The sequence below is a fragment of the Hemisphaericaspora subhashii genome (assembly GCF_019202705.1).
Source record: "Hemisphaericaspora subhashii strain CBS 10753 chromosome Unknown scaffold1, whole genome shotgun sequence".
Classification (NCBI taxonomy): Eukaryota; Fungi; Ascomycota; class Pichiomycetes; order Serinales; family Debaryomycetaceae; genus Hemisphaericaspora; species Hemisphaericaspora subhashii.
The window spans coordinates 60,197-87,884 of NW_026057214.1; the positions used below are offsets into that span (position 1 = coordinate 60,197).

The 27,688-nt window shown below is 33.9% G+C and overlaps 15 protein-coding genes across 15 annotated transcripts; 4 read left to right on the forward strand and 11 right to left on the reverse strand. All coding sequences in view use genetic code 12, as the record gives it.

Moving 5' to 3' along the window:
- Window positions 1–591: 591 nt before the first annotated feature.
- Window positions 592–1,956, reverse strand: J8A68_001196 (ERMES complex subunit; the record flags this gene model as incomplete). Its single annotated transcript, XM_049404823.1, has 1 exon — window positions 592–1,956. One exon carries the CDS (start codon window positions 1,954–1,956, stop codon window positions 592–594), a length of 1,365 nt encoding a protein of 454 aa, XP_049265372.1.
- A 214-nt stretch (window positions 1,957–2,170) lies between these two features.
- Window positions 2,171–3,592, reverse strand: PCT1 (choline-phosphate cytidylyltransferase; the record flags this gene model as incomplete). The annotated part of the gene is made up of 1 exon (XM_049404826.1): window positions 2,171–3,592. One exon carries the CDS (start codon window positions 3,590–3,592, stop codon window positions 2,171–2,173), a length of 1,422 nt encoding a protein of 473 aa, XP_049265373.1.
- Window positions 3,593–3,967: 375 nt separating this feature from the next.
- On the forward strand, window positions 3,968–4,423 carry J8A68_001198 (phosphatase; the record flags this gene model as incomplete). Its single annotated transcript, XM_049404827.1, has 1 exon — window positions 3,968–4,423. The coding sequence occupies one exon, from the start codon at window positions 3,968–3,970 to the stop codon at window positions 4,421–4,423; it is 456 nt and encodes a 151-aa protein (XP_049265374.1).
- A 168-nt stretch (window positions 4,424–4,591) lies between these two features.
- On the reverse strand, window positions 4,592–6,643 carry J8A68_001199 (uncharacterized protein; the record flags this gene model as incomplete). The annotated part of the gene is made up of 1 exon (XM_049404828.1): window positions 4,592–6,643. One exon carries the CDS (start codon window positions 6,641–6,643, stop codon window positions 4,592–4,594), a length of 2,052 nt encoding a protein of 683 aa, XP_049265375.1.
- A 567-nt stretch (window positions 6,644–7,210) lies between these two features.
- Window positions 7,211–7,675, reverse strand: PAM18 (Pam18p; the record flags this gene model as incomplete). Its single annotated transcript, XM_049404829.1, has 1 exon — window positions 7,211–7,675. One exon carries the CDS (start codon window positions 7,673–7,675, stop codon window positions 7,211–7,213), a length of 465 nt encoding a protein of 154 aa, XP_049265376.1.
- A 348-nt stretch (window positions 7,676–8,023) lies between these two features.
- Window positions 8,024–8,641, forward strand: RLP24 (ATPase-activating ribosome biosynthesis protein; the record flags this gene model as incomplete). The annotated part of the gene is made up of 1 exon (XM_049404830.1): window positions 8,024–8,641. One exon carries the CDS (start codon window positions 8,024–8,026, stop codon window positions 8,639–8,641), a length of 618 nt encoding a protein of 205 aa, XP_049265377.1.
- A 122-nt stretch (window positions 8,642–8,763) lies between these two features.
- On the reverse strand, window positions 8,764–11,754 carry J8A68_001202 (ubiquitin-ubiquitin ligase; the record flags this gene model as incomplete). Its single annotated transcript, XM_049404831.1, has 1 exon — window positions 8,764–11,754. One exon carries the CDS (start codon window positions 11,752–11,754, stop codon window positions 8,764–8,766), a length of 2,991 nt encoding a protein of 996 aa, XP_049265378.1.
- A 285-nt stretch (window positions 11,755–12,039) lies between these two features.
- Window positions 12,040–12,996, reverse strand: J8A68_001203 (uncharacterized protein; the record flags this gene model as incomplete). The annotated part of the gene is made up of 1 exon (XM_049404832.1): window positions 12,040–12,996. The coding sequence occupies one exon, from the start codon at window positions 12,994–12,996 to the stop codon at window positions 12,040–12,042; it is 957 nt and encodes a 318-aa protein (XP_049265379.1).
- A 211-nt stretch (window positions 12,997–13,207) lies between these two features.
- Window positions 13,208–15,145, reverse strand: J8A68_001204 (uncharacterized protein; the record flags this gene model as incomplete). Its single annotated transcript, XM_049404833.1, has 1 exon — window positions 13,208–15,145. The coding sequence occupies one exon, from the start codon at window positions 15,143–15,145 to the stop codon at window positions 13,208–13,210; it is 1,938 nt and encodes a 645-aa protein (XP_049265380.1).
- Window positions 15,146–15,339: 194 nt separating this feature from the next.
- On the reverse strand, window positions 15,340–15,639 carry J8A68_001205 (uncharacterized protein; the record flags this gene model as incomplete). Its single annotated transcript, XM_049404834.1, has 1 exon — window positions 15,340–15,639. The coding sequence occupies one exon, from the start codon at window positions 15,637–15,639 to the stop codon at window positions 15,340–15,342; it is 300 nt and encodes a 99-aa protein (XP_049265381.1).
- Window positions 15,640–15,976: 337 nt separating this feature from the next.
- J8A68_001206 (ribonuclease P/MRP protein subunit) lies at window positions 15,977–16,414 on the forward strand (the record flags this gene model as incomplete). Its single annotated transcript, XM_049404835.1, has 1 exon — window positions 15,977–16,414. One exon carries the CDS (start codon window positions 15,977–15,979, stop codon window positions 16,412–16,414), a length of 438 nt encoding a protein of 145 aa, XP_049265382.1.
- A 279-nt stretch (window positions 16,415–16,693) lies between these two features.
- On the reverse strand, window positions 16,694–17,206 carry J8A68_001207 (uncharacterized protein; the record flags this gene model as incomplete). Its single annotated transcript, XM_049404837.1, has 1 exon — window positions 16,694–17,206. One exon carries the CDS (start codon window positions 17,204–17,206, stop codon window positions 16,694–16,696), a length of 513 nt encoding a protein of 170 aa, XP_049265383.1.
- A 4,392-nt stretch (window positions 17,207–21,598) lies between these two features.
- ZCF21 (Zcf21p) lies at window positions 21,599–23,182 on the forward strand (the record flags this gene model as incomplete). Its single annotated transcript, XM_049404838.1, has 1 exon — window positions 21,599–23,182. One exon carries the CDS (start codon window positions 21,599–21,601, stop codon window positions 23,180–23,182), a length of 1,584 nt encoding a protein of 527 aa, XP_049265384.1.
- A 248-nt stretch (window positions 23,183–23,430) lies between these two features.
- J8A68_001209 (uncharacterized protein) lies at window positions 23,431–24,021 on the reverse strand (the record flags this gene model as incomplete). Its single annotated transcript, XM_049404839.1, has 1 exon — window positions 23,431–24,021. One exon carries the CDS (start codon window positions 24,019–24,021, stop codon window positions 23,431–23,433), a length of 591 nt encoding a protein of 196 aa, XP_049265385.1.
- A 246-nt stretch (window positions 24,022–24,267) lies between these two features.
- Window positions 24,268–27,195, reverse strand: J8A68_001210 (uncharacterized protein; the record flags this gene model as incomplete). Its single annotated transcript, XM_049404840.1, has 1 exon — window positions 24,268–27,195. One exon carries the CDS (start codon window positions 27,193–27,195, stop codon window positions 24,268–24,270), a length of 2,928 nt encoding a protein of 975 aa, XP_049265386.1.
- Window positions 27,196–27,688: the final 493 nt, after the last annotated feature.

Genomic DNA, 27,688 nt, shown 5'->3' on the forward strand with positions numbered 1-27,688 from the left:
GTTTAAAAGTTTTGGGAAGTTTTGGTAATTTTTTTGGAAAAATCGATTATGTCCCAAATAGTTGCAAAAAATTGAAATTCATATAAATTTGTATAAAACTATTTATGATTCTCTATATAGAGTGAATTAACAGTTTGGGGATTATAGAGTCTTCATTTCAGAATAATACTTGACCACTTGGCATTTTTTAAATTTTATCTAAGAATATAAATTTGCTATCGAAAGTTGCGACCAATAAACCTTTTCATATTTTGCAACATAGCATCTTCACTTGAGACTATAACCAAATCATTCAAGGGTTCGAGTTATATTTCGTTTGTATTTAGAGAACAAACAAGAAAAAACTTGAAGTTTCTAAGCGTGGTCAATATATCAGGCAATTAGATTTACACACTTTATGATAAAAGCTCAGTGTAGTGTCGGAGGAAACTGTCGCTGCTCTCAGACTCATTAAAGAGATAAGTTGGGTATATTCTGGACGACCCAGGTCGTTTGCCTCCTTCAATTTTGACATATTCAGACATGATATCTACTGTATTACAATACTTCATAATATATACATACAACCCCCCGCCCCTCGCCACCACCACTTCAATGAGCACTTGAAAAATCATCAGAAGTCTCCAATTTAGTCTTAACCGGTTCTCTAGTATTCTTACTCCTCGGCCATAATGAAGGCAATCTTACAACTTGAAACCTAGGCTCAACACAACGTTCAATAAACCAAGTACGTAATTTACTTTCAATCAATGCCGATATTTTCGGCACATCTTGTAATTTTGCCCTTGATCCAATCAATGATTTCACGACAAATTCGAGTCTATAATCAGGGGAAAATGAAAACATGAGTGCTGTGCCCGCTCCTTCCTTGGAATTGTCTTGTTTGGATGATTTCTTGGATGAAGTTGGATCTTCTGAATTTGCACCTTGTGCAGCTGCTGCTGAGGATGATGTTCGAGACATTGATCGGGAAGACGTAGATGAGGACGGAAGATCCCGGTCTTCAGATTCGGGAGTGGACCTTCCTGATAATTCATATCTTTTCAAATCGACAAATTCTTGATCGTTTGTGTTTATGAGTGATACCGTCAAACAACCCGAGAAGCGAACAATTGATACGGTTAATTCAACCGGTAAAATTGCTGTTAAAGGTCGTGGATGATTAAGTAATAATTTAGTATCTATTGCCAATGTTAATGTGTCTGAAAGGTCAACATCTATTTTTGCTTCCAATCTTCCTGAACCTTCTTTACTTTGTTTGATTCTACAATTTGAAAATATTGGAAAATCATCACCAATATCAATTTCAGTTAAATTTATCTTATCTATGAAATCTGGCATCTTAGTCTTTTCTAAGAAATCATTTAATGAATGATATATATTATCACTTAATAAAGCTTCACTTCTAAGTTGAGAAATAGTCTGTGCCACTAAAACATTAAACCAATCAAGTGATTCTGGTGAATGATTATCAACATCATAATAAGTCTTTTCAAGAATCGTGGTAACTTTTGATCTAATTTCATTTAAACTTTCATCTCCTTGACCAGTTTTGGAATCAGATTGACCACTACCTTTTTTTGCATCTCGCTTAACTATTACACCACTTGCATCTCTAATTATACTTGTTTTGGTATTTATCGAAGTAGAATCAGCAAATACAAAAAATTTAACAAAGACAATAATGACAAATAGGACACTCAATTGTCCAACTATAAGTCCATGAGTAAATCCCCAAGCCAGCAGCAGCAGCAGCAGGGATTGTAATTGTTGTGATATTTCTGGTGTTGATAATTGTATTCCTTCTTGAAGTAATAACTCTCGTTGATGTTGTAATAATTCTTCTTGTTGGATTTTTAATTGTGCTTGCAATTGTTCTAATAATTCCGATCTATCAATGACATTGGTAGTTGCACTTGTAGCTGCATCGCTTACTACTGATAGTTCACTGCTCATTGTTGACTCCGGTAGGGATGGGGATGTTCAATAGAGTTTAGAAATTATTTTTTATTTTTCCGTTGCTCTCATAACGAGAGAGAGAGAGAGAGAGAGAGAGAGATCTAAAGTTTGAATGAAAGAGTTAAATGTTTAATTAGAAAAACACTGTATAAGATTATATGTTTGTATGCATGTATGTAGGTATGCCTATATATAGAAACAAGAATTGAAACTAACTAGCTTCAGATGTAGAAGCTATTTTAGATGCCTTGGGGGTTGTACTACTAGTCTTCCTTACTGGCTTTGTAGGAGTAGTGAAAGAGCTATTGTTCTTTGGTTTTCTTGGTGGTGTATCAACCGATTTATTTGGAGAATTAATCTTTATAGGTTTAATTTCATCATCGTCACCATCACCATTAAAATCATCAGAATCATTATCATCATCATCTCCGGTAAAAAAATCTCTAACATTTGCAATAATTGTTTTTTTGGCCAGATTTAATTCTTTATTTGCATTACCAATATATTTTGCTGCAAATTCACTTAATGGAGAATTCATTAATTTGACAGATCCATTATCTTCTGAATCACTATTATTATTTGAAGTATTTGAACTTGCACTATTTGAATTTTCTAAATATTGGGAAACATCAAATTTTTTACCTCTCATATATTCTCTAACTTCAAAATATAAATCACGAGAAACATTATTTAAATTCTCTTTATTCTTCATCCAATAACTTCTAAAATCATTTAATTGTTTCTTAATATCCAATTCATTCTTTTTAAACCAACTAACATTCAATTCTTTTCTAGTTGCACCACGAGCAAAATTTCTCATTAAATATTTATCATAATCTCGAATAATTTTAGTAATAATATCAGAAGTAGAAATCCCTTCTGTTCTTTGCGTAGCCAAAAACATCCCCTTTTCCTTAATTTCTTTATAAATATCATCAGTATCATCAGCTGCATAAGGTAAATCATCATGAGCAGCATAATCAATATTATGTTTCTTTAAAAAATCAGAATTTACACACCAGGGGGCATTGGGGATAACATCATCAACCCATTTACAATGCCTTAAAGTTTCACATCTTTGTTCATCAGTTAATACTGTCAATCCTTTACGGGCATGAGTTTCAACATCTGAAGGAATTCCACATATTAATTCAACATTCTCAAATGCTTTTTTAGCTTGTTCTAATTGTTTCATATGTCCAATATGAAATAAATCAAATACACCATCGGCATATATTCTAATAGGTCTATCTTTAGGTGGTAAATTGAATTTATAACCTTTTGGTCTAAATTTTCGATATTCTGGCGGTAACATTTCATCATATTCTTTTTCCCGTTTCTCAAATTCTTCTTCTTCAAGAGTTTTTACTTTTCTTCTTTTATGAGCAGGTTCTGAATCTTTAAGTATTGGTTCTTTAGTTACATCGACATCTTCTGAAGGTGATGGTTCTTTATCATTATTGGGGCTATGATTTCTTTTCCTTTTAAATAAGGAGGAAATTGTAGGAGCAATTGAATCTACTGAAAGAGTTCTTCTAATTGGTGGGAAATCCTTTTTGGATATTGCTGTTGCTGCTGCTGTCTTATTAACAGAGGATGGAAACAACTTTCTCTTGTTTTCCTTTTTAACCATTCTTTGTTCTTATAATTTAAAGGGGGAGGGGGTTAAGGCAAAGCCTAACAAACTTGTTCGGCTATTCAAATAAATCTGGTCGTGAAAAAAAAAAAATTGAATGGAAAGGAGAGAATCTTTTTTTTTATTCGATTGCCCTAGGAAATTTGCTGTTGTTGTAAAAATTATTTAAGGTTTCATTTTTTCTCTTACATTTTAACTTCTACTGGGATGTTTCATTTTGATAGCCCTGTGCTTTGACTTATTGATACTGTAACATTGCAATATCAAAGTAAGAAACAGCTCTACCAATTGTATAATTCTATTAAACCTAACTAAAGATTCACATCTAATAAACTTTAGACCCTAATTAATAGATAAGAGAAAATACCCGAGATGACTAGAATATATTCCTTATCAGATTTACGATACATAAAACCAATAACATTACGATCTTGGTTCAAAGGAGGTTCACCTCACGGAAATGGGAAATTCGCAATCATAGATGTCAGAGAATCAGATTTTGTAGGAGGCCATATAAAAGGATGTTATCATTATCCAGCCGCAAATTTCCATTATACCCTCCGAGAATTACATCAAAGATTATATGATAATAAAATCGATGATATTATATTCCATTGTGCTTTGTCACAAGTTAGAGGTCCTTCTTCTACTCTTAAATTCCTTCGATCTTTAAATGAAATAACTGATCCAAAATTAAAGGAATATTTTGATTCGGTGCATGTTTATGTACTTAAAGGAGGTTTTACAAGATGGCAAAGGGAATATGGAGAAGATTCTGAAGTGACAGAACATTATGATAAAGAAATATGGCAATTTGGAAGTATTTAATAGCTCATTTGTATACAGATATATGTAATCCATTGTTTATAGAAAATTCCCATGTAAATTAATAATGAATCATGTTTTAATTATTAGATCTAAACGGACTATACGAACTATAGTATGATAAAATCAGCTCTAAAATTCCAGGTATTATAATATATACTTCCTCTATTCTCAGATCAAACTTGGACCATCATATCCAGTATGGTATTGTGGGGATGCTTGTACAACCTGCTGGGGGAACTGCTGTTGTTGTGGGAACATTTGTTGTTGAGGAAACATCTGTTGTTGTTGTTGTTGCTGTCCTTGTTGGGCGAATTGTGCTTGAGCAGTCATCATCGCCGTCTGGTGTTGTACCCCCGCAAATGCATTCGCAAGATATTGTTGCTTCTGGGCTTCTTTTTGAGTTTCCGGGAATACTGGAATCGTGGGCAACATCTCCAATCCACCAGCAGTAACTTGTCTCTTTATTTGCGCTGCTTGTTGTGCTTGCGCTTGCGCTTGTTGTTGTTGTTGATTGGCGACATTATTGAATAAATTTTGAGTGTTTGCGGATACTTTAAATGGATTACTTCCGGTAGCATTTGCTTGAATTGGTTTTTCTCCTCCTCCATTGGCATCTGCTCCAAAACTTAAAGCAGTGGTTGTGCTATTAGATGAAAACCTAGTATTGACAAATGGATTTGTTTGTTGAGTTTGTAATGGTTGAACTCCAGGAGCGGTAGTTGTTACTACTTTTGAAAATGGATTTGTATTTGATCTTTGCAATCCAAAACTATTCTGATCTTGTGAAGTTGGTAAAAATTGTTGAGGTTGCTGTTGTTGAATGAAAGGTTGTTGTTGTATTGGCTGTTGTTGTTGTTGCATTGGTTGCTGCTGCGACATAAATGGATTGGTATGTTGAGCTTGAAGCTGAGGACCATATCCTCCGAATCCAGCTCCAGTATATGCAGATGTTAAATTAGTCTGAGGTGGCATTTGTAATGGTTCTCCTTGAACAATAATTGGCAATGGATTAAGACCAGTTGCATGCATTTGCATTTGCTGTTGTTGTTGTTGTTGTTGCTGCTGTTGCTGAAGCTGGAATTGTTGCTGTTGCAATTGTGCTTGAGCTTGTGCTTGTTGTTGTGCTTGAATTGTAGGGTCTTGGGTTTGGAGGACTTGTTGGCCAGATGCAGCAAGTGTGGCAGCACCCCAAGGATTGAATGTAGATTGTTGAACAATCAATGAATTGTGTCTATTCATATTAGTATTATTAGTAGTTTCTGCCGGCTGTTGATTTTGAGACTGGGCAGATTCTGATCTTGAAGTATCAAAAAATTGTTTCTTAGTTGGTTCACCATTTGATTTATTTTGCTTTTCAGCCAAATATTGTCTTCTATTGATTTCAAAGTTTGGATCTTGTAAATATTCTTCCAAAGAACTCGTCAATGCGGTAGGGGCATGTTTAATAGTTGGAACATGAAGTTTGGTAGCATATTCAAGATGTTTAGCTACTCTAAGATAATCAATGACAAATTTAGTTTGATCAACGAATTTCTTATATATTTTTAAAGATCTTGTAGCATCAACTTTTGACATTTCAAAATAATGTTCCAAGATATTAATAACACCTTCATTTAATTCTTGAAATAATGCTAATAAATCATTAACTAACATTCTAAATGCAGTCAATACAATATCATTATTAATTTCACTTTCCATGAAATTATTCTTTAATAAAGATTCAATTTGTTTTTGAACACTTTCAACTTCTCTTAATAAACCTTTATCAACTGATAAAGTTCTTAATCTTCCACCACCACTACCTGTATTAGTAGATCTTTGATCTCTAACATAATCAATTCCAGTAGCATCGAATTGTTTAACTCGATTATAAAGATATTTAGCATATTTCATTATGAATCTAATATCAGAATTAAAATTACTATTTCTTGAAATACTAGTCAGGGATAAATTTAACATATTTGGAGTTTTCGTTAAATATTCTAAAGTAACATCTTTATCACCTTCTCTAATCATAATATGAAGTACAATCAATGCCTTATAAACCACTGACCAAGAACTATCTTGTAATCTATGATGTAAGGTTCTCATAATTGTATTGAAGTTCTCGGAGGAATGTTCGGTTGATGTGGCCATTAATATTGGTTCAATATATTTTGGTTTAGGGGCTGCCACTTTAACTTTAGTGGCACCCTTGACGATCTTTTCATAAGTCGACATTGAGTTGGATGTGTTGTGTTTAATTGAATTGGTGTAACAAATGGATTCAATAGGGGTAGATGAAGTGAAATATAAATCTTGTCGGTTAATCTTTTTATCGTAAGTGTGGAAAATGAGCAACCGAGAGACAGACAGAGAGAGGCAGAGTGAGTGGGAGAACACGGAAAGCCAGCAGAAAAAAAAAAGATTTGATAATTTTTCAGACAGTGAGCTACCAAGACTGATAAAGAGACTACTCGTGGGAACGAGAGACAAAGAGAATAGGAGTGGGCTTTTGTGAAGCTTAGTTTGAATCAAATGTGAATGTACAACAAATACAGCCAATGTAATTAAATAAATAATCTTCTTTTTTATTAAAAGTGTTCTATATGAGTATTTAATAAACACCCACACACTACCCTAATATTTCTCTATATACAAAACAAAAGATCAATGGACTCTATCTGGTTGCCTCCCTCCACCAAGCAAAGAGAACAGGCCACAAAAGTATTGATTATTGATTATTGTTGTTGTTGCTTGCATGTAACAAGTAAAATTCTAATATTATTAACTATGGCCGATACACACTTACTTTGCTTTTAAACCACCTCTCTTTTCTAAGAAATCCTTTGCTTCATTTACTTTAGTAGCTAAAAAGGATGAACCACCTTTATCAGGATGATTAGCCATCATTAATTTTCTATGTTGTTCTTTTAATTTTAATTTTGATAAATTAGTTTCTTTTAAATTCAATATTTGTAAAGCTTCCTTTGCAGTCATTTTTTGTCCAAATCCTCCTTTAATAAATGCTTTACCATTTATACCTGGTTGATTAGATTTCTTAAATCCAGCTGCAAAATATACAAGACCAAAAACACCTAAACCAGTTATAATAGGATGTTCTCCCATCCAATCACATGTCTTATCAAAATACCATTCAGCTGAACCTTCTGGTGCTTGTTTCTTTTGTAAATATCCAGTATATTGTGGTTGTTGTTGTTGAAGTTGTTGTGGTTGGTTGTCACCTGGTATAGCTAATGTTGGAGCTTGCATCTTTCTATTATTATTTGTTATCTATTTACAAGGGGTGTGTGGTTTACTATCTATATGGGTTAAAGGAGAAGAGGGTAGTGTTCTGCTCCAGTTTCTTTCAACTCGCCTTTCGGTAATTAAATTTAATAAAAAAATTTTCAGAAATATTACAAGTCACATGATTAAAATAGTATGCGGCTCATATTTCTTTTTTTTTTTTCTCGCTTTGATGGGCATCTCTCATTTGGGAAACCAAAAAAAAAAATTATTCAATTAATAAGATCAATCTTCTTTCTATCTATCAGCTTCCTTTTTGGTGTTTTCCTTGACCCTATTTCCTATACATATATATCATAATACACATTCACAATGAGAATATATCAATGTCATTTCTGTTCATCTCCAGTATATCCATTACATGGGATTATGTTTGTTAGAAATGATGCTAAAGAATTTAGATTCTGTCGTTCTAAATGTCATAAAAATTTTAAACAACGTCGTAATCCACGTAAATTAAGATGGACTAAAGCTTTTAGAAAGGCTGCTGGTAAAGAATTAGTTGTTGATTCTACTTTAACTTTTGCTGCTAGAAGAAATGTTCCTGTCAGATATAATAGAGATTTAGTTGCCACTACTCTTAAAGCCATGTCTAGAATAGAAGAAATTAGACAAAAGAGAGAAAGAGCCTTCTATAAGAATAGAATGAAGGGTAATAAGGAAAAACAATTGGCTGCTGATAAGAAATTAGTAGAAGAAAACCCAGAATTATTAAGAATGAGAGAAGTTGAGTTAAGAAGAAAGGCTGAAAGAAAGGCCGCTAAAGAAAATGCCATGGAAGAAGATATTGAACTAGAAGAACAAGAAGAACAAGAAAGTGAAATCGCAGATATGAGTGTAGATGAAGAAATGGAAAGTGAATCTGAATCTGAAGCTGAACAAGTTAAACAAAAGGTATTGTTAAAGAACAAGAGAAAGGTAAGACGTTAAGAATAATCCAAGACTACAAACACAACCACTACCACCACTACAGTTACTATATATTAGACGCCTTTTATATTTTTAGTTATTTCTTTGTATTTTAGTATCTCCACGTTTCTAATAAAATGTATTTAAGATAGATCAAATCCTGACTCGGTATTAATCGCATATAAAAGTTTCTCTCTCATGATTTTCTTATTTCGATAATCAGGTAATTTAAGTAGATTGACACATGTCGAAGCAGTTGGTAATCGTGTAGCTTCACTACCAGAGTTCCGAATCCCAAATCTCGGGGACAAAGAACCAAATCCAAGTAATGGTGCTCGACTAACTGATGTTACAAACTTTATTAACTTAAATCTTTCCTCGGCAGTCATTTCTCCAACAATTTCCCAGAAATATTGTACACTCAAATCATTTTCTAAATATCCACCGTACTCTACATTGTCTTTCCAATCCTCAATATTCACATCACTTTCACCTCCAGAAATCAACATTTGTAATTCAAACCCATCAAACATACTCAACCAATTAGCATTAATCATCAGAAATAAACCCTCTAAGAAATACTTAGTCTGAATACGTAATGATTGATTCAACTTAAAATTTGAAAGCTGATGAATATAATTCAAAACATTCGAAGAAGTAACTTGTACATCATGACCATGAGGGGGCATTAAATCAAATACAAATGTCTTACCAGATACTTTTTCATCAATTGTAAAATTCAAATCTAATGCTTCTAATTCTTCATCACTCATTCTAGTTAATTTCATCAAATTAACAAATAATTCATTATCTAAATAACTTAAATCATTGATTGAATTTTTCATATTGTCACTACACCATTTATTCAAAAAGAAGGGGGCGAATGATATATCAACCAATACATTCTCAAAGAAACATTTCCCAATTACCATCCCCAAGAACCTCAAATATGCCAATTTTATTTGTTGTAATTCACTATTCACCCCAAGCTTAAGATTTTGATATATATTCTCATTAGGATATACTTGATTATGTGAATACGTTTCCTTAAATAGTCTCAATTCATTATCTGGCGAAAACCCTTCCTTCACCACACTTGTTAAAAACTCTTTGGTTATCCCCCCTCCATCAATCCCTGCCTCTTGTCCCCATTCATTGAAGAATACAACCAGAATCTTTTTCTTAAACGCAGAAGCCGATTTCGAGAATTGTTCAAATGCATCCACGAGTAAATGATCTCTTCGTATATTTGCCGATATTCTTGATTCGTATTCAAATGCAAACGGATTCCGATTGGAAAATCTTTTTCGGTCCAACTCAATCAAGGCTTGGAAAATCCGTACTCGATCCTTGAATGCTATAAAATATGGTAATTTCTTAAGAATTTCAACCTTGGCTAATATATCTGGAGTTGCAATCAATTTTTTGGTATGTCTTAATTGTAAATCATCTTCAAACATGTAGTCAACTTCGTCATCTTGTTGTGCTTCTTCTTCAAATTTTCGTTCTTCATCAGCAGAGACATATCTGATTAATATCTCAATACTAAAGACTAATTCTTTAGGTATCCAATAATCTTTCGCCAAGAAGTTCATTCTTAAATTCTTCAAATATAATTGATTCAATAATGCCAATGAAATCCTCTTTAATTTAGAATATGATGGGAAATATTTCCCATCATTAATGAATATCAATGTCAAGCAAAGAATTTTCAAAAAATCAAGAAATTGTTTCGTTTCTTCAATACTTAATTTATCATCACTAAAACTTTCTAAATCATTCGACACTATAAGCCAATATGAATACAGTTCTTCAAATAAGAAAACTGTATTCCAGAATGATTCTACTGAACTTTCTCCCAATTTAGAACTCAATTGTTGTAATTGATCTCTCTTGACATAATCAATCCCTTTGCTAGTGAATAACTTAAATAATGGATCTCGTCTAATCGAATCAAAAAACCAAGTGTAGCTATTAGGTGTGATTGAAATCAACATGCATATCTTCCCCTTAAGAGGAGGATACATGCTAACTAATTTCGCCAATATTTTAAGTGCCAAATCCCTAAATTGAATATCATAATCAGTAAGTAAATCAATCACATTTCTGACAAATTTAGATGAATACAAGATTTCCAATTGTGAAGAAATTTCCAGTTCAACATAGACATATCGTCTCCATTTCCCAGTTTCTACTTCTTCAGTATCTTCTTCCATATCTGTTTCTCCTTGAACCCCAATTACACATTTAATATTCTCAAGTAGACTATTGATGATTCTGAAGTCTTCCGGTGAAAACTCTATTTCTCCACCATGTATAACCAAGAAATTGGAAAGCATCTTCACATACAGGATTTGTTCAAACTCAGGTAATTGGAAATCATTCCTACTCATTAAAGTTTGTATTATTTGAAGATATGAGAAATTGCTGCTATGATATTTTGCTATCTCTAACACCTTGATGAAGTTGTCAAACCTGTCAGAGTAAGCAAATGTAAACACTAAATCGACGGCTTGATTTTGTTCCGATTCAGATATGTCAAACCTCTCAATGTAATCACATAGCGCAGAGGATATGCCAGGAACATCTAGATTGTACCCATTGGGGTTGAATTTATGTAATAACAACGTTATGCAACCTATGATTTGATTATTAATAACTACCTTTTCTTCAATATTGAACTTTTGCCGTTCCTGGGAATATCTCTCAAGCAACCACCCAAGCGTTTGCATGACCGAGTTAAATAAGACCTCAAGTATTGGCCAATTTGAATCCTCCAAATGATTGCGAAAAGCTCGTAGTAATTGTGAAACAGTTATGAAATCCTGTCTTGGGAAATACCACTTCGCCACCATCTTAAATCTTCGTAACCAATCGATCCATTGTCTCTCAGTCTTAATAACATTATTATCTGACCATTCAACAACAATTGAATCAGCATAGCGTGTTAATTCTAAGTATCTCCTAATATGACATTGTAAAACCTCTGTTGCTCGTATTCGATTACGTAGTTCCTCTTTTTCTAATCTTTGCAAACGAGATCGTTCAAGAAAGTTTCCAGATGCTAATGTTCCAGATCTACGATTGCCTAGATTGACTACCCTCTTCTTTGTCAGTCCGGAAAAGTTTATCATGACTGGTATGTTCCTGTAGTGTTCTATATGTACAATATCTAAGAAAGGAGCCTTGTTGTAGTTTATAGTATGATGTATGATATATCAAACGAGTAATAGAGACAATTAAGATTACTAAACTGTGGGAATCTCGGATATAGATAATATCACGTGATAAACGACCGGAACTCGGATGGTATCCGGCTATTCCAATCTACATGAAGATAGGAATCACCCAAGATATGGACGTCAATTGCAAGAGAAAATCATTCTATCGTGTCTATTTCTATATATCAGCTATTTCATTTATTCCAACAAATCTATCAATGCACCTAAAGATTCAGTATAAAACAGCGGCATCAAAGTTTCAGCTTCTTCAAACAAGTGAGGTTCGTCAATAACCTTCTTCAAATCAGTAAATTTCGTGCCTCCTGAAAGAACTAATAATGATCCATGTCCGTCACCCAATTTTCCGTCATTTCCAAATTTAATATCTGTATATAATGTATCCCCAACCATTAAAGTTTTTGATCTTTCAAAGTTACAATCTTCCAAAATTATATCCAAAAATTCTCTACTTGGTTTACCAGCATTTATGAATGTTCTATGAGAAGTGTAAGACATATAGTTAACCATACTTCCACCAGCTGGTAAAATCATTCCTCCTGGGCCTGGGAAACTCCTATCAATATTTGCACCAATAAATGGGATTGACTTGTCGTTATACAAAAGATATTGCAAAGTCAGACTGATTCTCATATAGTTGAAATCCTTGGTTGATCCAACCACAACGGCTTTGACTTCGGGGTCGACCTTTAATAATGGGTGTTCCGGATCAAATGGAGTATCCAAACGAGGATCAGTTCCCCCAAGTGGGATATATCCCATCTCTCTGACTTCCTCTTCAATTCCCAGATCACCTAATATCCAAACTTTTGATCCCTTTTCTATTCCCAATTTTCTTAATTCCAATGCGGATGAATAACATGTTGGATAGATTTGTTCTTTGGCGATGTTTGGAATACCCAACCTTTTAAATTTCGTGACATACGTGTCCCTAGATTTGGATGAGTTGTTACTCACAAATGTGAATGTTTTATTTAATTCAACAAGACGGGCTAAGAAGGCAGCTACTCCTGGTATTAACTTTTCATCTAACCAAATGACTCCATCACAATCAAATAGGAAATGATCATATTTGTCAAGGATTACCTCGGCGGTTTCTCGAGAAGAAATGTATACTGGTTTACTCTTAATTGTCATTATACCCTTTGCACAATAACTGTATAGTAAAATAAACTGTGTATAAAGTAGACAGTTGGATAATGAATATGAAAAATTAATGAAACTTGTAAAGATTGAAATTATTAATGAGTCAAAAGAAATTCAAATTGAGGTAAGCGCAATTTCCGCGCAAAAAAAGAATAATAATTGCAAATAATTTACTAAAAACTATACCTTAACTTTTATTTAATTACTTATCAGACTTACAACTATTAATTCGATCGATATCCAAATCATCATCTTGTCCTGGCTTAGATGGCAAATACACATCATCAAATCTTTGCATTCTCTTTTTCCACCACTTCCTTGTATCTTGACGATTGACCTCTTCCAACCATGAATCATCTTCATCTTCATCTTCGTCATCATTCCGAGAAACTTCCTTATTAAAATCTTCAAAATCTCCATGCAAATTGAATTGTTTGGCAGACTTAACAATGTTAAACTTGTACTTGTCTTTGTCTTTCTTTATCAATTCATAATAACTTCCCAAATTCAAATCCTTAAGCACAATCTCTCTTGTTCTTTCCAATGCCTCAATATCAGCAACCCTATCAAGAGTATCTTCCAACAATTCGTCAAAATGTGGCTGTGAAGCAATCTCATGGAATGCTCTCATCATAGGCACAGAATCAGCTCGTACGCGTGACTCGGAGTCAATTGTGAAAATATTCAAATTATCATATCCTTGAATATAATCCGGTCTCGTCATTATTTGACGAGCTCTCCATAAGGGCAATTCAGGCAATTGATGATCACGAAATTGTGAATGGTGCTTAGCAGAAACATTATCTTCATTTCCAGTAAATAACGTATTCATTCTTTTTCTATCCATTTCAACAAATTCTCTCATTAATAACATGGCACTGCTTGAGAATTTCCCACTTTCCATCACATCATCATCCATATCCATTCCTAATAATCCACATTGATTCAAAAACCAGGTTTTCTCTCTATCGATGATTTCATGACATGCCTTGATGACATTATGATGACGAGCAACTTGGCTTATATGTTGTGGTCTTCCACCAATTAAGTCATATACGGTATGACATATTTCATCACTTAATACTTGGTCATCGCGAGGGAAATAACGATGACGAACAAATTTCAATGCATTTACAGTTTCATTTCTATTGAAATCTCGAACATTGATTAGTTCTAACCTTGTACCTAATTGTTTCAACTTTTCATAAACCCAATAATCATCACTATTGAAGATCATAGTCAATAACCCAGATCCACTTAAATGTTCTGCTTTTTGCTGTAAAAGTTCGAGTAATTTAACTCCCTCTTCATTTTCTTTAATTAAATGGGCATTATTAATGATCATAATCAATGGCTTTTGTAACTTCCCAACCCTGGTAATAGCCAATTCTTCCAATTTGCTGAATGCCCTTTCGATATCCAATAATGCAGTTGTATCTCTAGGACCACGAATAGAAAACAACGATCCAATATAATCTTCACTGAAAGTAAAATTAAGTGCCTTACCTAATCTAATTCTAAAAATTTCGGGATCAGCATGAGCATCAAACATAGTCACATTAAACCCATTAACCTTCTTCATTGATTCAAGAATCAAAGAAGTTTTCCCAGTTCCCTTTTCACCAATAATCAAAAAATATCTTCCAATAATCTTCCCCGCGATAATATCATCTAATAACAGTTGTTGGGGTCTTTCAACCCAATGCTGGTTCACTTTTCTATCATCCGACTCGTCATGAGTTCGTTTATGTACTGCCAATTGCGCAGCAGGATCCCCTTCCTCGAATGATTTATCCATTTTGGAAAGAACATGCATTGCATAGAATTTATGATATAAAAACCCGGCAAATCCCAATATTCCAACTGAAGAAACCGTTATTCCGATAGTTTCTAAGCATTTCATAAGGAACGATTTGAATTTCTCGTAGTTAGATTCTTTTTCATCTTGGTTCCTTTTCTTTTTATCTTCCGGTTCTTCGTCTTTTAAGTCTTGAACGAAATTTTCAACAATTGGATTAAATCTTCGTGTGGCTGTGCAATGAAGATATCTCTTTGGATAGGTATTGAAGATTAACGGATGGTATGTTGCAGGATGAGTAAATCGGACCCTTGAAATTGAACTCCTTAGTATTAATGACATTTACAAGTTGTCAAAATTGCCAATATCTAAGCCAAGGTGGAATTGGCCAAAACAAAAAATACGGCTGTGTGAAATTTTCTGGGTGCCACAGAGGTGGTGCGCGTATTTGGAACGAGGACGCTGAAACGGACGGGTTTTTTCAAAACGCGTGTTGCTGCCAGCCTGACAGCTTCCCCAACCCTAATGAAATCGAATCACCAATAAGGACGCTGATAATATGTAGAATGCATTCGTGAATCATCCGCAGTGGAATCTTGAGATTCATGATCACATTGAATGTCAGTCGATTGGGAATTATCTTTCAATTGCTTCTGCAATTCCAATTGAGCCTTCATCATCATCTGAATAGTCTTAGTATGAACTTCTGTATGGATCTTGTGTGTCTGAAATCTCTTTTCTTTATGATAAGTATCATTTGAAAGAATCTGCTGACTTTCTGGTTGCCAGATTTGGTCGACGCGTGTGTCTTCAAGTGTCCGTTTTCTAGAAATCATGGTATGTGTTCTTAGGAAGTAGGATTGTTTTCAATCGGGTTTAATGTCTAATTGTCTCGGTAGTTTAGATAAGATATATACCCTTGGTAATCTTCAATGAGGTTGATTAAAGGTGACTAATGTCTTTGATGAATTTAGTTCTATTTGGTAATGAAGAAATGAATCTACTTTAAGTCCATTTAATTTTTTTGTTTTCGTTCGACCCGAGCAAATATACCACGAAGGATTTTTTTGCGCGTTCCACCAACATCGCGAAGAAAAAAAAATAGTACGGATAAAATTAGATTTACCCTCTAAGATCATCGCTCACATCAAATAGATCAGTCACATACAAAGAATGGGAAAGAGATTGCAAGCAAAACACCTAAAGCATAGTCCGAATTTAATCCCCCAGACTGAAACTCAAAAAGCATCCACATTTCTCGTTAAATCTAGAACACCATATGTTTCTGCTCTAAAAACCATAACTAAGCAACTTGAAAAGTTTGAGAAGACATCAAATATCAAAAAATTCCAAAATTTACAATATAAACGAGTGAAATATATAACTGTGAAAGGAATGGGGAAATCTATTGAGAAGACATTGAGTATTTTATTGAATTTTCAGGAACGGTATAAAGTTGATATTTTGACTGGTAGTGTTGAAGTGCTCGATGAGTTTGAAATGGAGAAAAAAGAAGGCGAAGATGTGGATGACGATGAGGAAGGGGAAAAAGTGTATAAGAAACGAATGGTAAGTTCTGTAGAAGGAAGAATATGGTTGAAAAGAGATTGAGGACGCAGACGGTTAATGATAGATAATGGCACACTTGTATAATAGGATAATATATATAATTGATACACGTAGATGTAACATGCACAATAGAGAACGTCAGTTGGACGCAGGGTATATGACCTAGGAGCGATGGAATACGCTTGAGAGGTATACCGAGCGCTACTTCACAAATGTGAATGCTGCCACGGAGTGAATATGCACCAGCCAGTCAATCATGGACCTGCTTGTCCGCCTTACTGTCTGAAAGAGAAATGTCTCAGGGGCAATCAATATACATTCTTATTGTTCACTTTCTTGCATCCGTTCGAGACACCTTGTTTTGATATTGTATAAATCCACAACATGTCTTTCTAACTTTGCACTCTTTCTAACCCGCTTTCTTTGTTTATCCAACCCCTCCTTTAATTCTTGCCCAACTTCATCCAAATCCACCTCAAAGACCTTTTCACCAATCTCTATCAATTCCAAACATCGCTTCCAATTTGATTCATAATACATCCGTTCACATGCATGTAATATCTTAACTCGATCAATTTTCTTATTTGAATCTAATAAATCTAGATCTTTAAACAACCAAGTGTCATCATTTATAGTTGGTCCTGATTTCTCCCATAGCTCTAGTTGTTGGGCATATTCTTCTTCTGTTTGTGGTTTCCTTTGTTTCTTTGATTTTTTAGGCTGAGGCGTTGTTTTGGTTCTGGGAGGTGCATTATCAGATGGTGCTTGAGTCTCCTGAGGGGAAGATGGGCCAGCCAGTCCATTGTTGTCTCCTTCATGGTTTATTTCTGACATTGTTTATATGATTTACGAATATCAGGGGTAACTTTCGATGAGGTTATATGTAAGAGAGATGAGCTTGAAATAATGAGTAACAAAAAAATAAATAATGAAAAATTGACCTGCATGCTTCAACTGCAAATGTGTGCGTGGTTTGTTTGAATAATGTGAAGGCATATTCAACCGATGAAAAATATCTTTACGCAGAAAAAAGCGCATTTTTTGCAGGGTGCATAAAACTTAATTGTAGTACGACGACATCCCGTAAATGAAAAGAAACGAATAGGAAATCTGTGAATGAATGTCTTTTTTTTATTATTTGTCATTGTCGTCACCTTGCGATAAATATACGTAAATTGCATTCTATTTTGATGTAAAAATATGTTTGAATTTACATTTTATTCGAAAAGTAAAAAAAATAAATTATTCTTTTAGGCAAAGGCTAAAAAATAGCTTAATTGTGATTTTATTTTTAATTAAATCAAAAAGGGGCGAAGTTCTTAGTTCATTTCATTATTGTATATGAAAAAGTAAAGCGATTTTGAATGAGAAAAAAAAACGGGGTTGTTGCCCCTGAATATTACGAAGCGATCCAAAAAAAAAAAATTGAATGACAAATTGAATGACAAATTGAAAAAAGACGGAGAAATTTTTTAAAAAAGGAATACGACGACTAAAAAGCACAGTACGAGGACTGTCCACTTCGCTTCAGCTTCAACATACCGAATGGGAAACTACTACGGCACCGGTGATGCCAGCTGTCCAGGTATGCAGCTTCCTGCTTAGATCTAATTCATCATAGTAGGAGAATGCCGTACTAAAACAAAAAGTTTTCATAAAGACGTTTATATTATTGTCATTTCAGAATAAAGGGGGTCAAATATAACCCCCCTTCCCTTCCCCTTGGTAGACAATTATTCTTTGTTTCATTGATGTTTTTCTGAACAAAAAACTTCCAGAATATCCATTGAGACTTTGTGTCTCATTGTTGAATGTACTCTTTGTTTTCTTATCTGATTAATATGGGGCGTACAGGGTTATTATCCTTTGTTTTAGGTTAAAACTTGTCTATATACCTAGCAAGTCAAACAATTGTCTTTGAATGTGTAATTCTCAAATTCAGTGATTTCTTTTTAAGAGGAAGTGGAGGATGAATAATAATTGTCATTAATTAAAAAGATAAATGACGCCTTGCATAAGAAAATATTAATATTTTTTTTCTGATGCATTTTGGTACCTACTTTCACTTGAACAATGGGGAAAGTTATTTTTTTGTTCGTAATTAAATCTTAAGTTATTGCGAAAATTCAACCTCAAAATAAAAAAAACCTCATAAAAACATTTCTCTAATTTTAAACTCTGAAATTGCAAAAGTGAAATATCGGAAAGATTGCAAATTAGGGAAGTTGATATTAATTAATGGTTTCATTCAGGGGGTTTCTTGGTCTCTCTATTTATTTGCAGTAGTTCGATTAAATCGTTTTTGACGAAATGCAAGTAATTAATTACAGGACACTTTAAGGAACTACGGATCTTCTTAACAACAACCGAAATGTCGCATTTGATAATGTATAGCAGTGTTTTTGCCTTCCATCTAGGCGAAAAAATATCAATGAGGAGAAGGGCAGAGCCACAATTCATTATTGACAATTCACTTTGATCTAGTGTCGTCGGGTTCCATTGAAATGTCTCCGTATCGTAAAAGGTGGAGGGTCGTAATAGTTTATTTTATTTTTTAACCTTGGTGGGGGCGCAGGATGAATCGGAAAGAAAATTTGCGGGATTGATTGTTTGGATCAGCGCAGAAAATAAATTCACAGCTCAAGCACAAAATGATAGCTTTATCAGTATCTTCCAAACTGTACAAAAAGTGTTCATGTGGAATGACCTTTCCACAAAAAAACTTGTTTCTTATCTCTACAGTCAGTTGTATTTTGTATCTTTTTCTAAAGAAATTATTTAAGTAAGAACTTACAATAAACTTGCATGATGAAAATAAAATAAAACCTGACACACGTTTCAATTTTATTATTTTTCCAAATTAGTTTTTAGGTACAAGTTGGTAAAAATAATACTGCTTATGCCGAATATATGCATGAATACGAGTCTTTGAGAAACTAACAAAAGATTGCTTGAAAGGGTGGGGCAATCAACAAAAAAGTTTTTTTAAAACAATGGGGGAACGTTCTACAAATATTCCATGACACTACAGTGTAAGCCAATTCACTTATGATTGCTGTGACACAATAATACCATATTTCATTTCATGAAATGAATCATGGATTTTTCATTCATTATTATGAAACTTACTTAAAAAAAAAGTAGTGAGAGAGTTATTTTCTAGTTGTCGTAAATTCCAGAATCATTGATTTCATCTATTATTTTGTTTGGGCTCAGATACAGTGACAAGCTCTACAAGCCTTTTAATGGGTTTAGAGCTAAAATCTCGCAAAGATTAAAAAACCTTAGTTTTAATACGGTGTAAGTCAAGAAAATATAGTGAATTCTCGTAAACCAAGGGTTAAATCCAAGTGTATGACGAACGAACAAAAAAGTTGTCCCTAGAAAAGATGAGTTTTTTGCTTGGGGGGCCAAAAAAAAAAAAGAACAATCAAGAAGTTGTCCTGTGCCCAGTTCCAAGCGCAATTTTTTTACCTTGCAGGTTAACCAACAATCCTTACATTTCTTGCTTTGGATGCTGAATATATTTGTCCGGGATGTTACAGTTTATGGTTTTTAGTCATGGGCTTTTTTTGATGTGTCGTCAGTTTCGGTGTCCGAATCGTATTTACAATTTATTGGATGCAAGATTCTGCTTCTTCAAAACGTTATTTCTGAAGAAAAAAATAATAATAAAATTAATAAAATAAAATAAAATATCATCAGCTATATCATGTTACTTTTTAGATAAATGTTTCTTTTATGTTGACTAATTTGGTTTCGGTAAATTCGATTCGGAATTTCACATTTTAGATGTGGTTTGCCAATGTGTTGCTCTTGTATATTACTATCCAAGTTGCAACACATGAAAGTTTCACAAATCCTTAAGTCCGCAAATAATAAAAAAAAGACACATTTTGCCTAAACTCGTATTTATAACAAGGTTACGGGTGCCGTACTGATACCTAAAAAATTCTATTAATTAAACTTTTTTTTAGGCCTCGATCGTATTTTAATGGTTTTGGTTTTTTTTTTTTACGCAATTTTTTTTTTTAAAATTTTACTACTATAAATATTTTTAAAGGGAGTAAAAGAGAAAATAAAACAAAGATGTAATGACTCTATTGTTAATTAATAATATTTTTTAATGATTTTGTTCTATTTTTCTTCCTCGTTTTTATTATTATTTGTAAAAAATGTCTTTATTGTTCAAAAGAACTGTCTATTATTGCGTAAAAAATAAAAGATTCTTTCAGGTTCAAATTTTCTTTTAAAAAAAAAAAAATAAAAGAATTGTCACTCGTTTTTTTTTATTTATTTATTTATATTTTTTGGGCAGTTCCTTGTTTTTCTTCGTTCTTTCTTGACAGTTTTCTTCTTTCCCTTTTTTTTTTCTTTCTGTTCAACTTGTTTCTTACGTTCAAATTTCTTACTTGTTTTTAAAGAAAAAGATTTGAAAATCACAAGTCTCCTAGATTGTTAATAAAATAGGGGTTTGAAAAATATATTATTAAAATAAAACGATAGAAAAAGGACCCGAAAAGTTCAAGTTGCAAAACTCATAGCCTAAATCTTTATTTTTGTTTTTTTTTTGGTTGTTTCTGATAACATAAACAAAAACCTTTTCCATCATCCATACATTTGATCAACTTTTTTTATTTGGGAAGTTAAGATCGATACACATACACCCCCCTCCAGTAATTGGAACGACTACTACTACTACTACTACTACACGCGCGCTTAGACGCCTAAGTCTCCCCCAAACTTGCCACATCAGCACACGAAAAAGCAGTGCCTGATCGCCCTGGTTTATTTTTAGACCAGAGTAACATTATAATCTCATACGATTATTTCATTTCAAAAGATCCACATTTTTTTTAATTAGAAAATCATCATAAACGAAGGTTTACACCAAGAGATCTTATTAATCCAACCCTTCCTGCTTCCTGTTTTTAAAAAGACTTTTTAGTTCATTTCAGAGGAAGAAATTTTGCAACCCTACCTTTACTCACATAGGTTCGTATATTTTGAGTATTATTTCCTTAAATAAAGTTTATAAATTAAGTGGACATTTTCCTCCTTCGCCCATTTCAATATATTTATTACGGGGATTCTTAGTTACATTTACGAGTAACTTCTTTTTATTAATATTTCCAAAAGATATTAGAACTCCATTGATTTCAATTTAGAAATTTTTTGAAAACCCTTAATCAAAGATTCATTGTACATTTTCATTAAGTATCATAAATGATGGACATATATCACAAAGCTTTAAAGAATCCAGACCCCCCCAAAAAGTCTGACAAACCAAAAGATCCAGATCCAATACCATTGACAGGACAACAGCAGTACTCAATAAGTAATATATACCCCTCCCAACAACCCCCACAACAATTGGCTCAAACAACAGCTTATACTACAGCGGCACGTCCACCCTTACCTCCAATAAGTCAGTCAATTCCTACATCCATTCTCATAGATAAATCTTCTTCCTCACCTCCAGAATTAAAAGACAATAATATTTCAAAGAAAAAGAAGAATTCCAGAAGAAAACATAGAAATTCTCATTTGGGTTGTGGAACCTGTAAGCGTAGAAGGATTAAATGTGATGAAACTTTACCGGCATGTTTAAATTGTTTAAAGGGGAAACTACATTGTGCATACCTTAACCTAGATGGAAGTGCAAGAAATGCGCTTCGGATGGCACAATATAACCAAAATTTACGACAAGAAAAATTTGATGTCTATAAACAAGATGATGAAACTAATAATGTCACTATATCCAATACAAATACGATGAACCCTGGAAATCCCCCGGCACCAACAATCGCACAACAGCAGCAACAACAACTGCAACTGCAACTGCCAAATGTATTCCCGTTAAATCCTATAATATCAAATCAAGGAAATACGCAATTTATTGCAGCACAAGCTTCGACGGCTGGCACAACCCTTCAGTCTGTTCCACCACCAGGAATGCCGCTCAATACTGCAACTGCGCCACAGGCTCCACCAACTGGCGGGGCTACTGCTCCATCAGGAATAGTGCAGTCCCCTTATGGACCACTAGTGCCACTCCTCACTAACTCTGGCTCGGTGGTATACGCTCCAACTTCCGGCTTTGCTCCATCTGGACATACAATGCCCATACAGATCGTAGCTACATTGCCAACTCAATCTCAACTTATGTCGGGCCCACCTCAATTAGCTACCACATCTATGCAACCCATGATGCCTGGGGCAACACAAGAACAATACCAACAGCAGTTACAACAACAACAGCAGCAACAGCAGCAGCAAAGTGAGCAACAACAACATGAGCATAGACAACAATATCAACAACAATTGCAACCATCACCACCGCAACAACTTCAATCTCAACAACAGCATCCTTCATTAGTACCCATAACATCAACGGCTGCATCTACTGCCGCAATGGCATCCCAATCAATCCCAGTCAAACTGGAAGAACAATCCAGTTCTCTTCTTCCTCCCATCCCATCAAATTCATCGAGTATTTCCTCAAATACGGAATTAAAACTCCCACCATTAAAATCGGCTCAGTCTTCATATACCGACTTAAAGAACTTTACCAATAATAATGAGACCTCCCCGGATAGATCGCCACTCTTGCCTAGCTTATCGGCACAATTTAGACCAGAGGCGGAAGTTAGAGATATGGAACCTAGTGTGGTTAAGTTGCCCAGTATTTCGAATTTGTCTAAGGATGTCTCGACTTCGCCTAGGACGTCTGGAGTGGCTGGTGTTGCTGGGAATGGTGGTGCAGCAACAAGTCAGGAGAAGGTGCCTATATCGAAATTGATTTCATAATGTGGATATTATTTTTTTTTGGGGTTTGTATTTTTATTAATTATTTAAGTGTTTATTTTTCTATAATATATTTATCTGTAGTGTATAGTTATAGAGGGAAGATTTGTATTTATTTATCAAAGGGAAATATGCGCCGCGAAGATTGCTTTGCCGGTAAACTTGTTGAAGAGATAAGTTTCAATGGTATATAAGAATCCACGATGTATATTACTACCTAGTTAAAAATCATATATGTACATACTACCCACTTAGTTTGCTGGTGCACCAGGTACTGGAGCAGCCTTCTTCTTCTTCGCCTTATCATCAATTTGTTCCACCTTGACTTCATTCAATCCTTGTTCTTCCAACAATTTTTCAATATATACCTTAGCTTCATCACTCACATCACCTTGAATCAAAATTTCATCCTTCTTTTCAGCATTCTTGGTGACAGAAGCACCAGTGGCAAATTTGGATGCAAAAGTCTTAGCTAACTTCTTACTATCTAAATTAAACACCTCCAATCCGGAAATAGATATGATATGTTTTCTCTTATTTCTTTCAATACGTTTAATCACAACTTTTGAACTCAATTTTTTCTGCAATTCACGTTCTTGTTTTAATTCTTCTTTATGTTGTTTCTTAGCCAATTCTTCATTTAACTTCTCTTGCTTTTCTAATGAAAGTGTTGAAGTAGCATTGGCTAATGCATCTGCTGAATATAATTTTTCATAAAGAGCTTGGTCATTTTCATGAAGCCATGCTTGACATTTTTTTAAAGTGACTCCGAATTCACAGTATTCTGGTGGCCAGCTACATACACCACAGTAGGTAATTGATTGAGGAGCTAATTCGGACATTATGTATGAAGTACTTAGTTTATATCAAAGTTGTTGAGAGATGTGGTTGACTCTCTCTATAGGAACTGAAACTGAAATTTTTTATGGTGTAGCTCGGAGGTCGTGTACTTTTTACAATACGTTTACCAAATTGGTTGCAAAACTTTTTCAGGAAGGGCAACAACTATTGATACTAAGGAGTAGAGAATATTCCTACGATATGAGAGTATGCATGCTAAACTCATATTATTATCTAAAAGCCTAATGCTAAACTAATGAATGATCACAAATCTCGAATTGTCTTACAGGTCTAAAATCTTCCAATTCAACACATTTCCATAAACTCTTGGTCAACATTATCTTATCATCAATGATTTCATAAATCTTGGATAAATAGAACCATACTTCTGAATTCGTATATCCATATGGCCAAGACAACGAATACATTTCAAGCATATTCTTCAATCTGATAATAGCTGAATTCAAATCCTTTTCAGAAATAAATAATGAATTATCCTTCTCATCATCAAGTAAAAATAATTTGGCAAGTCCCAATAATGTCGTTCCATAATCAACTTTATTATATTTATTTTGATTCAATATCTCCAATGAACGTTCAAATTCTTGTAATGACAAGAATTTTCGTGTCTTACTAGTCAAATACCCCAATGCAGTGAATGTCTTCATGTTTGGTTCATATATAGTTTCAGCCTCAAGTATACATTGTTCAGCTTCATCAAATAATCCAACCTTGAAAAAGAGTCTACCAGTCCAAAGCCAGATTTCCTGCAAGATCCTACGTTCAACAGTATTTTGCTGGGGGGATTTCACAATTGCTTGTGTCGTTGCTGGTGCCGTCTTATCCGTTGGCGATTGTACAATTGAGTCTCTCCTTCCCTCGGATGAATTCTTGTTAATCTTGGAGATTCTCTTAAGTCTATCAACTGTGGCTGCTTTGATATTACTGGAATTAGATACTACTGGCTCCAATCCTGGTTGTCCCGGAGGTTGAATCTTGGTTTGAGATCTCTTTATAGGCGTTGGAGGAAGCATCTTCATTGGAGAAGGGTCAATAAAACTTGGACGATGGGACCATCTTTCAGAAGTCCCAAACTGCCGGGATGAATCACGTTGCTTCATAGCTGGAGGAGCCGATTTCAAATCGACATCAAATAATTCATGATATAATACAAACACATCCGACAAATAATCCAAAATGTATTGTACCCCATGAATGGATTCTAACACGGCTAGTTGGGTTAATTTCAATTGCAAAATTTCATATTTGGCTTCATTTGTTAATTTGATATCACGTTGAACATGCTTTGCCACAAATAATCCGGCAATATTCAAGGCTTTGTTAATGAACTTTTCTGATTCACGAACAGATGGTTTTTCATCTTCAATTTGTCCATCCACAGTGCCATTAATACTAGAATTTGCTAAATCTGGTCTATCCCCATTTGTAGTTAATCCATTTTGTGGAGGTTGGGGATCATTGGTTGCTAAAGGCTTTGTTGTAGACGGACTATTTGTTTCAAATGAAGTTAATAATAACACTAACAAATTCCAAGTTACAAATGATTCTGGATATTTTTTCAAAATAAATTTACACAATTTAATAGCAGACTTCAATTCTCGCTGATGTGCTAATGCCATAACATAACTTGACAAATAAAGTACATTACCAGTTGAATTCACTATCAAACTATTCTTATATGTTCTGAGAACTTGATTTACATTATACTCCAATGCCGTTTGATCTGGTGATTCATACATTGACAAATAATAGTAGGTATATCCCATCGAATACCATGCTTTTGAAATTAATTCAATGAATTGTGAATGGTCTGAAAGTAAAACACTTGGATTGTATCTGCGGTATAAGAAAGATAATGGATTTTTATCAGCAGCATCATTTTCATCATCATAAGTCAAATCCGCAAATTCTTGCAATGTATTTAAATATCCCATTAAACTATTCACAAATCGTTTCAAATATTCTACAACAATAGTATCGTCATTGTATTTAAATTTCTGTAATTCTTTGTTCTTGAATGATTTTAAAGGATTGAAATGAATAATACAAGTACTATAAGTGTCAATAATTGCCAAGATATCTTCAATTTTGCCGTCATTCAATTCCTGTTCGTGTTCAATATATTCAATATAAGTCTTGAACGCGGCTAAGGCTTCATCATATTCACCCAAGTCGATTAATGTATAGATTAGATTGGATAATACTACCGTGCTTTGATATGTCTTTGCTGAAGCATCAACTAAAAATTTCTTAGATAAAGTTGGTTTTAAAATAGCAAGATTGAAAGGAACATAACTTAATGATTCATAAAGGTTATAAATATAATTATTGATAGTTGCATCTTTACTGAATGCATCTGGAAATGGTGTCTTTGTTTGAATTTTATCTTCAATTTCCTGGGTCAAGAAACTTGAGTATTCAGTCTTGAAATTAACATTAATGAGATCGGAATTATCAGGCCTTAATAAATAATTACAATATGCAATGAACACATTTCGATTAGGGAAAAATGACACATGCTTGATATTATTTATGAATGATAAGGGCCCATCACTACCTTCACTTAATGCGAAGGTTAATCTTCCCATAAGGAGATCTAACCAATGACTTGCAATAACATGAGATTTCGTAAAGGGGATGCGAATTTGAGATAAATAATCCAGCCAAATAGATACACTATTCTTACTTGCACATCCAAGCAACACATAATATCTACATGTCAAATATTTAATGAATAAAAGCTGTTCAGGTGTTGTGGAAAAATTAGGATTTACTACCGAAATTGCAGATAAGGATTTTGCCATTTCTTGAACGTTGTTATCAAGCCAATATAAATGTGCCATTATCACTGCGAAATACAACTCTTCGGTATAGCTCTTTTCTCTATTTTCATAATTCAAGGATACAGATAATCCATAACTGATCAACAGTGTTAACTTTTCACGAGTTTCTTCGGTCACCTGAGGCATGTATACCACGGGCAATAATTCATCACTTTTGAATTCATGTTCAATGAGGAGTTGTAATTGGTAGTCTACAAATGTTAATTGTTGGAAATAGTCTTGTGAGTCTTGGAATAATAATATGTTCTTGGGGAAACATCCGAAATTAAGAGTACGAATGTACTTTTCGTTGATTGAGTTCTCTATATGCATTATCTACAGCCTAATCAAAATGAACGTTTTTTTTTAAGATGATTACTTTCCTGATTACCGAAAAAAAAACCACTACTTTGACACTTTCGGTAAGTGATATATAAATACGAAAGAACGAATGGGAAAGGTTGAAAGGAGATCAACTATTAACTAAAATTTTAGCTTATGAAAAAAAAAATGACAACAATAAAGAACAACGAGAAAAAAACAGTGAAGTTTTTTTTGGGTGGGAAATTTAATTGACAATCCAATTTCCAGATTGAGGCATAAGTTCTCCACCCAAAATTTTTACAGTGTCGTTTATAAAGAGAGCTGTGATATTTTTAAGTGAGAATATTGATTATTAATCACATGATGTATATAATGCCGTCTGTATTGAGGTAGGGAATTATACAAAATACAAACCAATGATTAATTTTGAGGATCCGCCCCACTACAACGGTTCAGATTTCGCAACTGGATATTTTATTTTTCTTACAATGTTAGCCAATTT